Source organism: Hippoglossus stenolepis, chromosome 9 (genome assembly GCF_022539355.2).
Source record: "Hippoglossus stenolepis isolate QCI-W04-F060 chromosome 9, HSTE1.2, whole genome shotgun sequence".
Classification (NCBI taxonomy): Eukaryota; Metazoa; Chordata; class Actinopteri; order Pleuronectiformes; family Pleuronectidae; genus Hippoglossus; species Hippoglossus stenolepis.
Genome location: NC_061491.1, coordinates 2716836 through 2729548, shown reverse-complemented (window position 1 = coordinate 2729548; position 12713 = coordinate 2716836). Strand labels below are relative to the sequence as shown.

General features: G+C 41.6%; 2 protein-coding genes across 4 annotated transcripts in view; one reads left to right on the top strand and one right to left on the bottom strand.

Annotated features, from left to right (window-relative positions):
- Positions 1-2531: 2531 nt before the first annotated feature.
- Positions 2532-5593, bottom strand: LOC118114582 (fucosyltransferase 7). The gene is made up of 2 exons (XM_035165095.1): positions 5183-5593; positions 2532-4464 (listed from the first exon to the last, which is right to left on the bottom strand). Exon 2 carries the CDS (start codon positions 4409-4411, stop codon positions 3359-3361), a length of 1053 nt encoding a protein of 350 aa, XP_035020986.1. The 5' UTR covers positions 4412-4464; positions 5183-5593; the 3' UTR covers positions 2532-3358.
- A 4941-nt stretch (positions 5594-10534) lies between these two features.
- The window catches only part of abca2 (ATP-binding cassette, sub-family A (ABC1), member 2), a 72051-nt gene continuing 69872 nt past the window's right edge, over positions 10535-12713 (top strand). For all 3 annotated transcript variants that reach the window (XM_047341276.1, XM_047341277.1, XM_047341275.1), the window contains exon 1: positions 10535-10918. In XM_047341276.1, coding sequence (XP_047197232.1) covers positions 10853-10918 — 66 coding nt within the window. In that variant the 5' untranslated portion in view covers positions 10535-10852. The remainder of the gene's footprint in view (positions 10919-12713) is intronic.

The window sequence follows — 12713 nt, the reverse complement described above, 5'->3', positions numbered from 1 at the left end:
GGCTGGCAAATGCATTATGCCAATGAATGTCCTCACCAGAAGTACTACACGTGTGTGTGTGTGTGTGTGTGTGTGTGTGTGTGTGCACTCACAAGCATGCCAGTTGAACTGAATTCAAGTCAAAACACTTTCTTGGCATGAAATATAATAATTATTAAAAGTTTTGTTCATGATGATTTGAGAACATTTACCACTTGTGTTTGAAACATATTTATCTAAACCCAGTCAAATTCATATTTGTTTATAGTTAAACTAAGAACATGCTTCCGTTCCCAAATTCTATCACTCGCAAAGTCTTAACTGTCTCTCATGTACTTAATTTATTATACTGTATCACTTTTGTTGAGAATATATAGATATTATTATATTATTACTTTTATTATTAACAATCAAACCATTAAATAGGAGATGACATTAAAAGCACTTAGCAAAGCACATTGATATCCTGTGCAGAAAAACACAAATAAAAAAAACTAAAGGTCTTTCCTGTCATTTGTTGATGAGCAGACATTTCATTTGAATGGTAACTGCTCTGTTTACAGTAGAAGTGAAATTCGCCTCCTATGCATATGAAACACCCTTATTGTGAAACACATGTTAACACTTCTGCTTTCTTGTGCGATTTGTTTAACTTGTGTGCACTTCCTCACTTTTGACCAATGATGCATTCCTTATTGAGACGTGTTGTGAATGTTATACCTTAAGCGTGACACCATTAAATGGTGTGTCTTTGGGAAAAAATCCGACAAAATTGAATATTAGTATTACAATATTAATATTTAATAATAACTTTATTTGATTAAAGTTACCTCGGGGCACCACCCTTCAAAGGAAGGGAAAAGATAGCCAATTTATCGATTAAGTCTCATGAAAGTACTAATTACAAATTTGGAACTCTGATTAATAATTAAATTAATAACTATAACCAAAATTTTAATATATTCAAGTTAGCAAAGTTGAAGGATACAGAGTTCTTGACCGTGTAGAGGTTGGCAAAATTCACACTTTTGCAACATTAATGAAGACAATATTTGTTAAAGAACAAATTCTTTTATTATGAAAGTAATAAAAGTATAAACACTAACAACTAACTAAAGGTGTACTGACTATATACAGATGTGCAGATGTGTATGTGAGTATGGGTGTGTGTGTGTGTGTGTTCAATGTTGAAGAAATACATTTATAAAAAATACCCATACCATATCCTTTGGTTAGGGTTAGGGTAAGGGACTAGGGAATGTATTATGTCTATGAGTGTCCTCACTTAGATAGAAGTACAAACTGTGTGTGTGTGTGTGTGTGTGTGTGTGTGTGTGTGTGTGTGTGTGCGCGCGCGTGCGTGCGTGCGTGCGTGCGTGCGTGCGTGCGTGCGTGCGTGCGTGCGTGTGTGTGTAAGTTTCCAAATAGCAGTTGGCCAATATGAGAACAAAAGATCACATGGAAAGTTTACACCATGTGGTTGAGGTCACATGTATGTCTTAAGTTTGAGGTGATGGGTGTGTAAGGTGACATGTTAGAGAAAGTAATTAGTTGCATGCAAAGAAAGACTGTGAACAGCATAACATAACTAACATTAAAGGGGACATAGCATGCCCATTTTACCACAAGTTGATATGGTTCCTTGGGGTCTTAATGAAATGTCTGTAACATACTTTGGTCAAAATACCACAAGGATCATATAAAACAGCACCCTTTTTACCCTGTATAAAACAGCCCTCCACAGAGTGACCTGTTTTGAGTGCCTGTTCCTTTAAATGCTAATGAGCCAGCTCCCCCCTCCCCCCTCTCCCCCCATGATTTTAAGTGTGGGGGGGGGGGTGGCTATGAAGACCATCATTTACCCCCGAACCCCGACATTCAACGGGTACAACAACAAGCGGAGAAAGCAGAATCGCGGGCTGACCTTATATATACAGTCTATGGGGCTGACCAGCGCGGAGAAATGCACGTCCCGTGTGAACAGCCAGGCGGCTGCGCGCTTGAGAACGGCGCTGCGCTGCCTCGCAGCGGCGCTTCCGCGTCCGGTGTTAACCCGGCGTAACTACTGTAACCCGGCGTACAGTAGTGCTGAACACTGCGGAAGTCTTCTACACTGCTGGCTGTGTGGCGCTGACACAAATTCCAGCTCACGCATGGGAGAGCGAGCGGTCGCTCCCGAGCAGCTGCTGCAGCCTCCCAGTCCCAACGATCCAGACAAATGCCACATGTGAGTGAATCGCGGGCTGACCAGCGCGGAGAAATGCTCGTCCCGTGTCAACAGCCAGGCGGCTGCGTGCTTGGGAACGGCGCTGCGCTGCCTCGCAGCCTCGCAGCCTCGCTGCCTCCGGTGTAAACCCGGCGTAACGTGTGTGGGGGGGGCAAGGCCATGTAGGGAGACTTCCAGTGCCTTGTTACGACACAAAGCCCAGGAAGCTCAATCGAGTCACTCAAGCATGACGTTTCTGACTTAGAGGAACCATAACAAAACATGCGAGCGTTTTTTTCTCAGAGTTTTGGGGTTGGTAGACATGCCAGATACCCACATTAACGTGTAGAAGCAGTAACAAAGTGGAATTTGCATGCTATGTCCCCTTTAACTTTCAAATAACGTATTACCAAATATCACAACAACACAAATCAAACTTATAAACATCACACACAATAGAATAAACAATCATTTGCTTAGCTAAGTTTAACTATTAAGCCCAGTTGTGTTACCCATCAATGAAAAGGGGAAAAGACCCTTTTTGATGTGCTGTTTGAAGTCCAGTGAAGGGGTCTTGATGGTTTGTGGCTCCTGTTGTTGTGGTTCTGCTCTGCGATGCAGCTCTTGTGCTGAAGTTCTGAGGCAGGCTCTTGCGTCGCTGACTTTTGGAAGGTTTCAGCAGTCTGCTCCAGGCAGGCCTGCTTGAAGGTTGGTAGAGTTTGGGTAGGGAGGACGTTTCCCTGGCTGGGTGAGCCGGAGAGCTACACCTCTCCTCCAGGAGGGTTGAGTGGAAAAGTTGAGTCAAAAGAGAGGGAAGAGAGAGGGAACTGGGCTTATATTGGCCTGGTGACCTCATGGGTCATGGGGCCCAGAGTGACCAATGGCGGTTGAAAGTTGTGTCCAGGGGCAGTTTTAACACCTAGGTGTGAAGTTGAAGCACCCTGGGAGACTGAGTTCTGGAGGCTCTCCTTTGTCTCCAGAACAAAGAAACATGTGGTTACAGGCTTTGGCTAAACATGTAGGCCGAACTATAGTTCACAAATACTAGGTCCCAACAGACACATCCTAAATACTCTCATTGTATGGTATTTCACCATACACATGCAAGCATTTGGTAACCAAGCAGTATCAGCAAAACAGCCCAGTGACCTGACAGCATGCAGAGATAATCTCTCAGCTGTTAACCCAGCTCTCCAGGTCCTGGTAGACCCTGTTGGCTGGCAAACTGGGGTACTTGACACAGATTTGACACAGCCTTTCTCTCCAGTCAGTGTAAGTTTTTATTCTGTGAGTGTGGTGCCACTGGAAGTACGACTCATATATCTGCCTGTCATGAGCCACATGCTTCAGGTACGCAGCCAGATCTGCTGTGCTCTTGTAATCAGCCACATGGATAAAGGACTGAGGGGGAGCCAGGGCCTCGTAGGTGGCCCGGCTGGGGCCGAGAACCACCGGTATGGCCCCTGCTTGAAATGCATTCCTCCAGAGCTTCTCACTTATGTAGTCCTTCACCTCAGAGTTCTCAAAAGACAGGTAAAATAGACACTTTGCAATGGTGGGCAGCAGGTTATTGTCTGACAGCAGCTTATTGGTCAATCTGCCATTCACCTCTATGGGGATGTACTTCTTTAGACTTTTGTAAACTCCAGACCGAGCCTGGTGAGCCTTGTATCTGCTGACGACCCAGCTAACAAGGCAGGAGCGATTCGGAGCTCCCTGGAAGCTTCGCTCATCACCTCCTTGAATGGTCTGTCCGTAAGGGATGGATATGTCTGCATCACGTCTGTAGCTCATCGTCCAGTTGAAGATACCATTGAACTGTGCTAGGTTTACATTGTTGACAGGAGGCTCCATGGACATCCACACCCAGTGCTGGGAGGCCGGGCGATGAAGGTGCAAGGGCAATGACGACACACCTCTGCTGATTTCCTGGTGGTGGAACACGACCACGTCAGCAGTTGAGAAGGCAGCGGTGTTATCAGTGAGGAAACAGCGGCTGATGTTGTACATCGCAAGGCATTTGTCTCCAGCAAGACTGTAGGAGCGGCCAAATGGCCAGGTCCACAGCAGGATGCTGATGTTTCTTTGAGAAATTCTTTGAGAAACATTTGGATGATATTTCTGCTGATGAAGCTCATTTTCCAGCACACTGTAGAAGAACATGGCTGAGAGGAAGCTGATGGGGATGATGAGGATGAGGAAAACTCTGAATTTAGTTTGCGTCATGGCGATGCAGGGAGTTCCAGTTCAAAATGGCACAGATCACTGATATGGAACACCTAAAAAGGAATGCAGGGTAGAGATTATATGTTTTCACGTGTTCTCCTCAGGAACTCCAGAGGGCAAGACCTCAACGACAAATGTATCTACTGCAGAAGATATTTCATTTTATCAAAACCTAAAATTATTATTTGTTTCTCTGCATTAGAGATGCATAACAAGCACAAATAAAATACTTTGTAATCATTGTGATTTTTTTCTAATATGGTTACGTTGATATAATTATGAGAAATGATGGTCACTTAGTGGCAACTGGTAAAACAGCTGCACTGCTGTCAGCGTTTTCAGCGTCTTGCTTTCTGTTCACACTACACTCAAAAAATACAAATAGTCAAAATGGAACAATTCAATGAAATCAAAAACACTCATATAATGAACAGATGACTGGTCAAAGCAGCAAAGCACATGTTTATGTGTAATTTTTGTCTGGACTGATGATGAAGCATCTAGAAATGATAGTGATGGATATTTGTAAAGATGGAGCTGCCTGAAACCTGAGTACAGCATGAACTCAAAATCATTTTAAAAGCAGAACATTTTAAGATTAAATGAAAGGATAAATTCTGGATGAAAAATCTAAATTCCACTAAGACATGATTTTTACACATTTTACATCAACTGCAGCATTCTGTACACAATGAATCTGTAGTGAAAACCTTGATAACAGCTCAACAGAAACAGAATAGATCTACGGTTGCCAGAGATGCTGGCTCTTACCTGGGTGCGGAGGGTCTCATCAAGCCGCCTGCTTCCTGTAGAACTTTGTTTAACTAAATACAGTTAAAAATATATCAGGGAAATCCAGCCCTTCTCAAATGTTTGACTCATCTCTTGTTTCACGCTTACATGTAGCTTCCCTGTGTGTGAGTCACAACTCAGATTGGTGGTCAGCAGAATAAAACTATTGGCACAAAAAAGTAATTTTAAGTGAACATGTTTGTATACTGAACTATGAATTGCCATCGTAAAGATCCTCTTTCGTCACACTCCTGTTCTGTTAGCATGATTATAACAGACAGCAGTGGCTGGCAGTCAAAAAGCACTGCGAATTTAGATTCGTAAACCACAAGCTGGTCTTCCTCTTCCTGTTCTTGCAGCTCTGCGAATGAGGGCACATGGTTACACAGCTCCTGTAGGCACCAACCACATAATAACCGTCACATAAACTCTTTCACACTCGGAGCTCTTGCTAAACCTGTGCTTTCCCCACACACATACACTTCTGCTTCTTTGCATTAGCATTAATAAATTCAGTTATGTATATTTATATATAATATCAATTTGTTTCGTGCACTTGGTAATATTTGCAAAAGATTGCATGAACCTCCCTGTAGAAGCTTGGTGTTCATGTTAAATAAAGTTTTGTAAATAAACTCTTTGTGCCCTGCAGTTGGCAGCAATCTGAGACAGGTGACTTCTTCCTCAAACCTCATCTATGCAAAGAGCAAATAGGCATCTTGACTCACTTTCATAATATTGTATCTGTTCAGGCAAAGTACTATTGTCTTAAAAATCCCATCGTTCTAATAGACACCAGTTGTCAAACCCTCTCATGTAAGTCATGTGCTGTCTCGACCAAAGAGAAAAACACAGTTTCAAAATGAACTTGTGAGTTGTCAAGGGCTTCCCACCTGGTTTGGGGGGTAACTGTTGGTGGCCAGGCTTGCATTTGGAAAATGGGGGAGATCAGACAGGATTTATTATTATTCTACAGGTGGCTGTGGTGAGTGGGGGTGAGAACGGTTAAATGAAGAGGGACTGACAATACCACCTGGGGAATTACACCCTATTGGAAATCATATGAAAAACATTGTATACTGTTTGAGTTTCAAATGAGAAGGCACACAGACTTGTTGCAGACCAGACACAGACGTGTTTTCTGAATACCTCAAATGCTATTATTAGAAAATTCTAAATAATCAACTCATCGAGGTGTTTAAAAAAGGAACATTTCTTAAACTAGAAAGGCACTCAGACAGCATTTACCTCTGCCAAGGCCCAACAGTTGCTTTATGAAACCACATTTAAATTCACTACATTCTAGATTTGTATATGGATCTACAAGAGAGAGAGGAGAGAGAGACCAGGAACAGTATTGTACTATCAGGTTATAGCTCAGACTAGTTGGTATAGTAAAAACAATAGGAATGATAATTTTGGATGTAAAGATGTTAGATAGCTGCAACAATTCATATAATAATAATAATAATAATAATAATAATAATAATAATAATAATAATAACAATAACAATAATAATAATAATAATAATAATAATAATAAACAATAATAATAATAATAATAATAATAATAATAATAATAATAAAAATAAAATATAATAGTTGTTATCTGAATCACAAAGGTAGTGACATGTATTAAAATAGATAAAGAAATGTGGGGGTAGAGCAGTGATTCTCAAACCACCGGTGGGGCGCGCGACCGGGAGGGGGAAATGTGAGGCGGAACTAATGTTAAAGCCGAACTAATGTTTGGACGTCCGCATCTCTGTAACGGCGGAACAGTAAAACAAATCGTTCTTTCGCCGGACCCAGGGGTCTGCCACCCGCGGCTCTTCAGCCCCTCTGCAGTGGCTCCCTGTACAGTGTTGGGCATGTCGCGCATATTTTTCGCGAACGGGGAACTTTACGAATCAGTTTTCATATGTTGAACGTGAGGGAACGTCACGTTAATTTGTTAAATCATCATCGTATCAGGCCAGCATGAAAGACCAGGAGCGGGCGTGCGCGCGCGCTCCCAGACAGCACACACACACAGGCCCCGGGGCTCCGCCCCGCCCCCACTCACTCGCTCAGAGAGACGCACAGTGAGATCAGAGCTCGTTCACGTGAAGCAGCCGGTCAGGGACAAACAAGACAGTGTTCAAAAACCAAGTTGAAAAAAAAGTACGATGAAGCCTGTCTTGCTCTTGGGTTCACAGTGAATGAAGGAGGACATGAGGAGAGACCAGTGTGTCTTTTAGGTCTGAAAACACTATGAGACCCAACAAATTAAGAAGACACTTAGAAACATTACACCCCGGTCACATGCATGTGTTCTTTTTGGTTGAGCTTTATCATCAAGTGATTATAATTGAATTAATTTTTTCCCTATTTTTGAAAAAGTACAGACTGATGGAGGAATGTAGTGATAAATGTCACCAAAAGTACTTCAATTAAGTTGAATTTAAGCAAAGTTATTGCACTATTTTTTGAAAAAAGTGACAAATGTCACAAAACGTTGTTTGATAAAGGTTTTTTATACATCAGAAATTCCTGTAAGTAATGTGAATTTAATGTTCATGTGTATGTTACGTAAATAGACATGTTAAACTTGGCCCATTTTGTCATCATTTTGTTGGGGCAGGGGAGCGGGTGGGGCATGAAAAATATTCTAGCTCCAAAGTGGGGCATGACAGAAAAAGTTTGAGAACCACTGGGGTAGAGAGACAGAAACAAGTCCCCTAAATGCCTGGTTTCATCAGGATCCATGAATTATTATAATCCAAACAGAAGCAGCACAACCAATATCACAAATGAAATATAGTTAAAACAGCAGCTGATAAATTTACAAAGATTAAAACAGAAATTTGCCCCCCACTCACCCTGCAACTAAATATTTAATTTACATATATAGCATTAACAGTGTGCCTTTGAATTGGTATGTGGTATACTCTCTTTATCTTCTTTACATAGGTTTCATTGTACTGTGTTATTAGTATTGTATAATGTGTGCATATTACAGATGAATATATATTTATGTAACATTACCGTTTATGTTATCATGTATATAATCTTAATTATCCATCACTTATACATATACGGTATGTATACTTACAGTATTATTATACTTGTGTCATCACCCCTGTTTATTATCTTGTCTTAATTTATCTTATCTTATACAAGTAAACTCACCAGATAAATGACACTGACTAAATAATATATAATGTTGTTTATTTAACTGTAACAAGTTCCAGTAAATTCAAGAACTTTTTTCTCTGAGTTTAAATGGTGAAAATTCTGAAGAAATGAAATACATATTTTTTTCCCTAATGCAACAGCAGCAATAACAAGCTTTCGCCCAACCGGCATGAGACCCTGACAGAAGCAAACTTGTTTCATCCAGCCCTCTGCGTTCATTTGCCAATGCGCTGTAAATAATCCCAACTTGGAAACGGTTGTGTGACCTTGCCATCCTGGAGGCTTGTCAATCTCCCTGCTTTTCAAATTTGCACTAAAGCTCCTGAAATCTGTCTAAATAAGTCCAACATCTGGACCGAGAAACGTTCCTGTCCGGACAAGGACAAAATTAACCAAGAGGACGTCCCCATGTCCAAATGTGAGATTATAACACACTATTGCAGGTTGAAGAATTAAACCACAGACAGTTATTTGTTCTTAGAAAGTGATTTAGTTAGGAGATAAGCATTCATTGCCAATCTTTGTTCTTCTGTGAATGAGGAAATATTCTCAACTTCAAATGTAACTGATGCCATAGCAACATAGATATCAATGCTTACATCTTTAGGAACCACCATTGGTCCCCATTACCTCTTGCTGTCTTCACACCTATGACAGGCTGCCTACTGAGGCTACCAGTAGGATGCTGATTACTCCGAACCACTGAAGACAAGTGAGTAGCTCAGAGTGTGGCAAGGTGGAGGCTTGAGAAAAATGACTCCCTCGCAAAAGTTCTATCGCGTTCTGGGTATAGGGCCTCCTACTACTGTGACATGCATTGGACAAAACTTCAGATGGAAGCCACCCAAGTTTTGATCAGGTGCCCAAAACCTTTGAAAAATATGCACCTAATCAGCCCCACCCCCTCCTATTGGCCCACTCACCAAAGCTACACCCATATGAACATATATTGCCTACAACCACTGGAACCTTAATTTTATTTTCTTCTTTAATTTGTTTTTAATTACTTTATTGCAATGGTGATCTTATTTTATTCCTACACCATTGCACATTTTTAAAAACCTTTTTATACATTTTAAGTTGAATGATAACGGAAAATTTGCAGGAACATTAATTGGTTGACCCAGAAAACAAAAGGAAGCTCAAAAACTAAATTAACCAGCCATCCATTTTTTTTTTTTTAAAGATCAGGGGGCTGTTTACCTGTTTATGCATGTTCTAGACTAAATTAGAGTACATTGCTCTTTTACTGAGTCTATGTTTAGGGTAAATTTTATTCCATTTTGTTATGAGGTCTCTTATTGCAAAAGTTAATTTTTCCATGTCAAAAATTTGTTCTATTGTTGATAGCCATTAGGTACATTTTGGTGGGTTTGGTTGTTTCCATATCCTTGTCACTTGCTTAATGGCAGACACATTTTCTGTGACTCGCTTGCAAATTTCTGGCTTTCGTCTCAGCTTCAGCAATGTATGTCTTAATGGCTGAAGACTATTTGCAGTAGACACATGTGGTCAGACTTAGAAACTTGCACTTGCATGGACACAACTTGATTTATTGATGACCATCGGTAAACGTGAAGAAGACTGTAACAAATGAGTTAAAAAGAGTGTCCATTACCAACCCTACCTTTAAGACTATCATAAGGAAATAAAATAAATCTGGATTCAATTAATCAATTAATCATCACAATTGGCTTCATAGGGCTTAAAAAGGTTCGACATCCTTTCCCTAATCCTCAACAAGAGTCAGGGAAAACTACCAAAAAAACTGAGACAGAGTCACATTTGAGTAATCCCTCTCCCAGGATGGACAGAAGTGCAATATGTCATGTGTAACTGAGCCTCAACAACATTAGAGATGATTCCACAGGAGAGGAGCCTGACAGCTGAAGGCTCTGGCTCCTACTCTGCTTTAGGGACAACAAGTAAGCCTGAATTCTGGGAGCACATGCTCCAGTGGGATGATGTGGTCCTATGATGGTGTCACCTCATTAAGGGCTTTGTGAGGAGGCTTTTGATTTCTATTGTAAGATTGAAAAGATAAATAAAATACGCACATTTTGGAGGTCAATTCAAAAATGTCAAAAAGAGCTTACTAAATTGGGAGGGCTTTTGCTTTGAAAGGCAGAGTCGGAAGTGTTGGTTGTCATCATCACTGTGGTCAGCTTATATTCGGCTGGTGTCCTGCTCCAACTCACATCACTTCGGTAAAAAGCCGAACGCACGCACAGAGCAGCTCACCGACACACGGAGGATGACAGACCGAACACCGACACTGTCGCTCGCTGTGTAGACGAGCTCCATATCATTTATTCTCTGCGAGGGGCAACACATTTCAGCACCGGGAGAGGTGCGCGGACGCACCGGGGATGGGGATAGAAATCCCCCGGTGATCGGATTCCAGTCGCAGGCCACTGCCGTCATGCTCTCTTGGTGAATTCAGGACACGGTGGAGCAGAAGCTGGAGGCGAGATGGGATTCCTGCACCAGCTCCATCTCCTGCTGTGGAAGAACATCTCCCTGAAGAGGAGGGGGCCGGTAAGACGTTCACCTCTCAGTGCGTGACATTGTTTTGAAAGAGGAGCAGAACAAGTGTGTGCGGCTGTGTGCGTGTCCGTGGAGCAGACGGGCGTGGGTTCAGCTGCTGCATTGCTCACTGTCTGAGCTCCTTCTACCAGCACCTGCCTCTGACTGCAAATGTTTCCTCCATCACACATTAGAATAACACTGCAGTGAGCTCAACACCCAGCACGATGATGATGAAGATGATGCTGCTGCTGCTGCTGTTGGGAAGCGGCAGCCCGTTTTCTGTATGAGCCTCCTCTGTCAAACAGGTTGTTGTTGTAGCTGTGCACCAACAACAGTTGTGTAACCTCAGTCTGTATTCATTAGCCTCAGCTTTGAAGAGGCCCATGCAGTGTTCAGTTTATAAGCCCAGGATGTTCTGTCTAATTGGCTCTTTTTATTTTCTTCTATATATCCACAAGCTGCAGGTAACCTGACAGGCCTGACTGATGTTATTGTGAGCTTGCAGGGTGAGGTCATGTCAATGATTTATAACCTCACAACATGTGGCACTGTCAGACTTCACCTCCTGATCAAAAACTAATGAGGTGCATATACATATCTACATGTATGACACATGTGGCAAAACTGTAAAGAACTTAAAGGGGTCATTAAGACTAGAAAAGCGCTAGATAAATACAGACGATTTACATTTATGGGAACGGGAATATTACACAGAATGTTATGACGTAGGATTTAGGTAATTATCAGAGAGGCTAATAACATGAAGTGCCCATAATATGCTCTTCAGGTTTTTCAATTCTCCTAAAGTGTCACAGCTTTTTCATTCATGTCAAAGGGAGTCCTTCTCTCCCACAGAATACACTGCCCCTGAAGCCACAAATTTAAGTGATCAACATTTAATATCAACATTGGCCATCTTGGCTACATAACAGGGCAAAAGTTTCAAGAGATAGAAAGAGATGCACAATTCTTGGCATTAGGTCAACACAGTGGAAAAGTCGGACCTTCGGTCTCAGGAGTTTACAGAACACCAATGCTCCTTATCAGATTCAAAACGGCTTGGGATTAGGGTGTTCAACCAAGGCTGGAATCTTGGAATACTTGGTCAATATCCTCTCCTGTCCTTCCCTCCTCATCTGTCCGTCCCTGAGCTGTCATCTGTCCCTAATCCATGTTCCCTCCCTGTCTCTGGAGGTCAACAAACATTGATACTTATATGAGTCAGTTGAGGCTGGTTACTTTTCAGTGACAATGTACCAACAGTGTGACTGCACCCATGTGAATGTGAATCAGTGTGTGTTTGAGAGACCTATCACCAGTCGCTGCGGCCACAGAGAAGTGTTTGCCATTAGAGGTAGTCACGTTATTTTAGTCAGCCAAAGTGTGTAGGAAGTGGTACAGCAGTGCTTGGTGGCCTCTTCGAAGCCCTAGGGTATGATTTTAAATCAGCTAGTGGGAACATTTGGAAAAGGCTTAATAACAGAATTACAAAATTGGATGGTGCCCAACCTTACTGGAAATGTTTTGACTATTTGGGATTTTGACTCAATATTAAAAGTCAAGTCAAATTTGTTTATATTGCACATTAAAAACAACAGGAGTTGAGCCAAAGTGTTTTAGGTTTTCAAATTTGATTTGAAATTGTCGATAGTAGGAAAAGACCTAATGTGTGGCAGGAGACGACAACAGAGACAGCTTGATCCCGTTTTTGTCCCATATTGGTTTGTTCTGGAATTGATATAAAATTTTCTTTGTTTAGTTCTTAAAAAGCGTTTAATTTAATTCAATGCGCAAATTCCCTGAT

What these genes read in the sequence shown, in the direction of transcription:
- LOC118114582 (XM_035165095.1), bottom strand. Translation starts at nt 4,411, where the DNA reads ATGACGCAAACTAAATTCAGAGTTTTCCTCATCCTCATCATCCCCATC.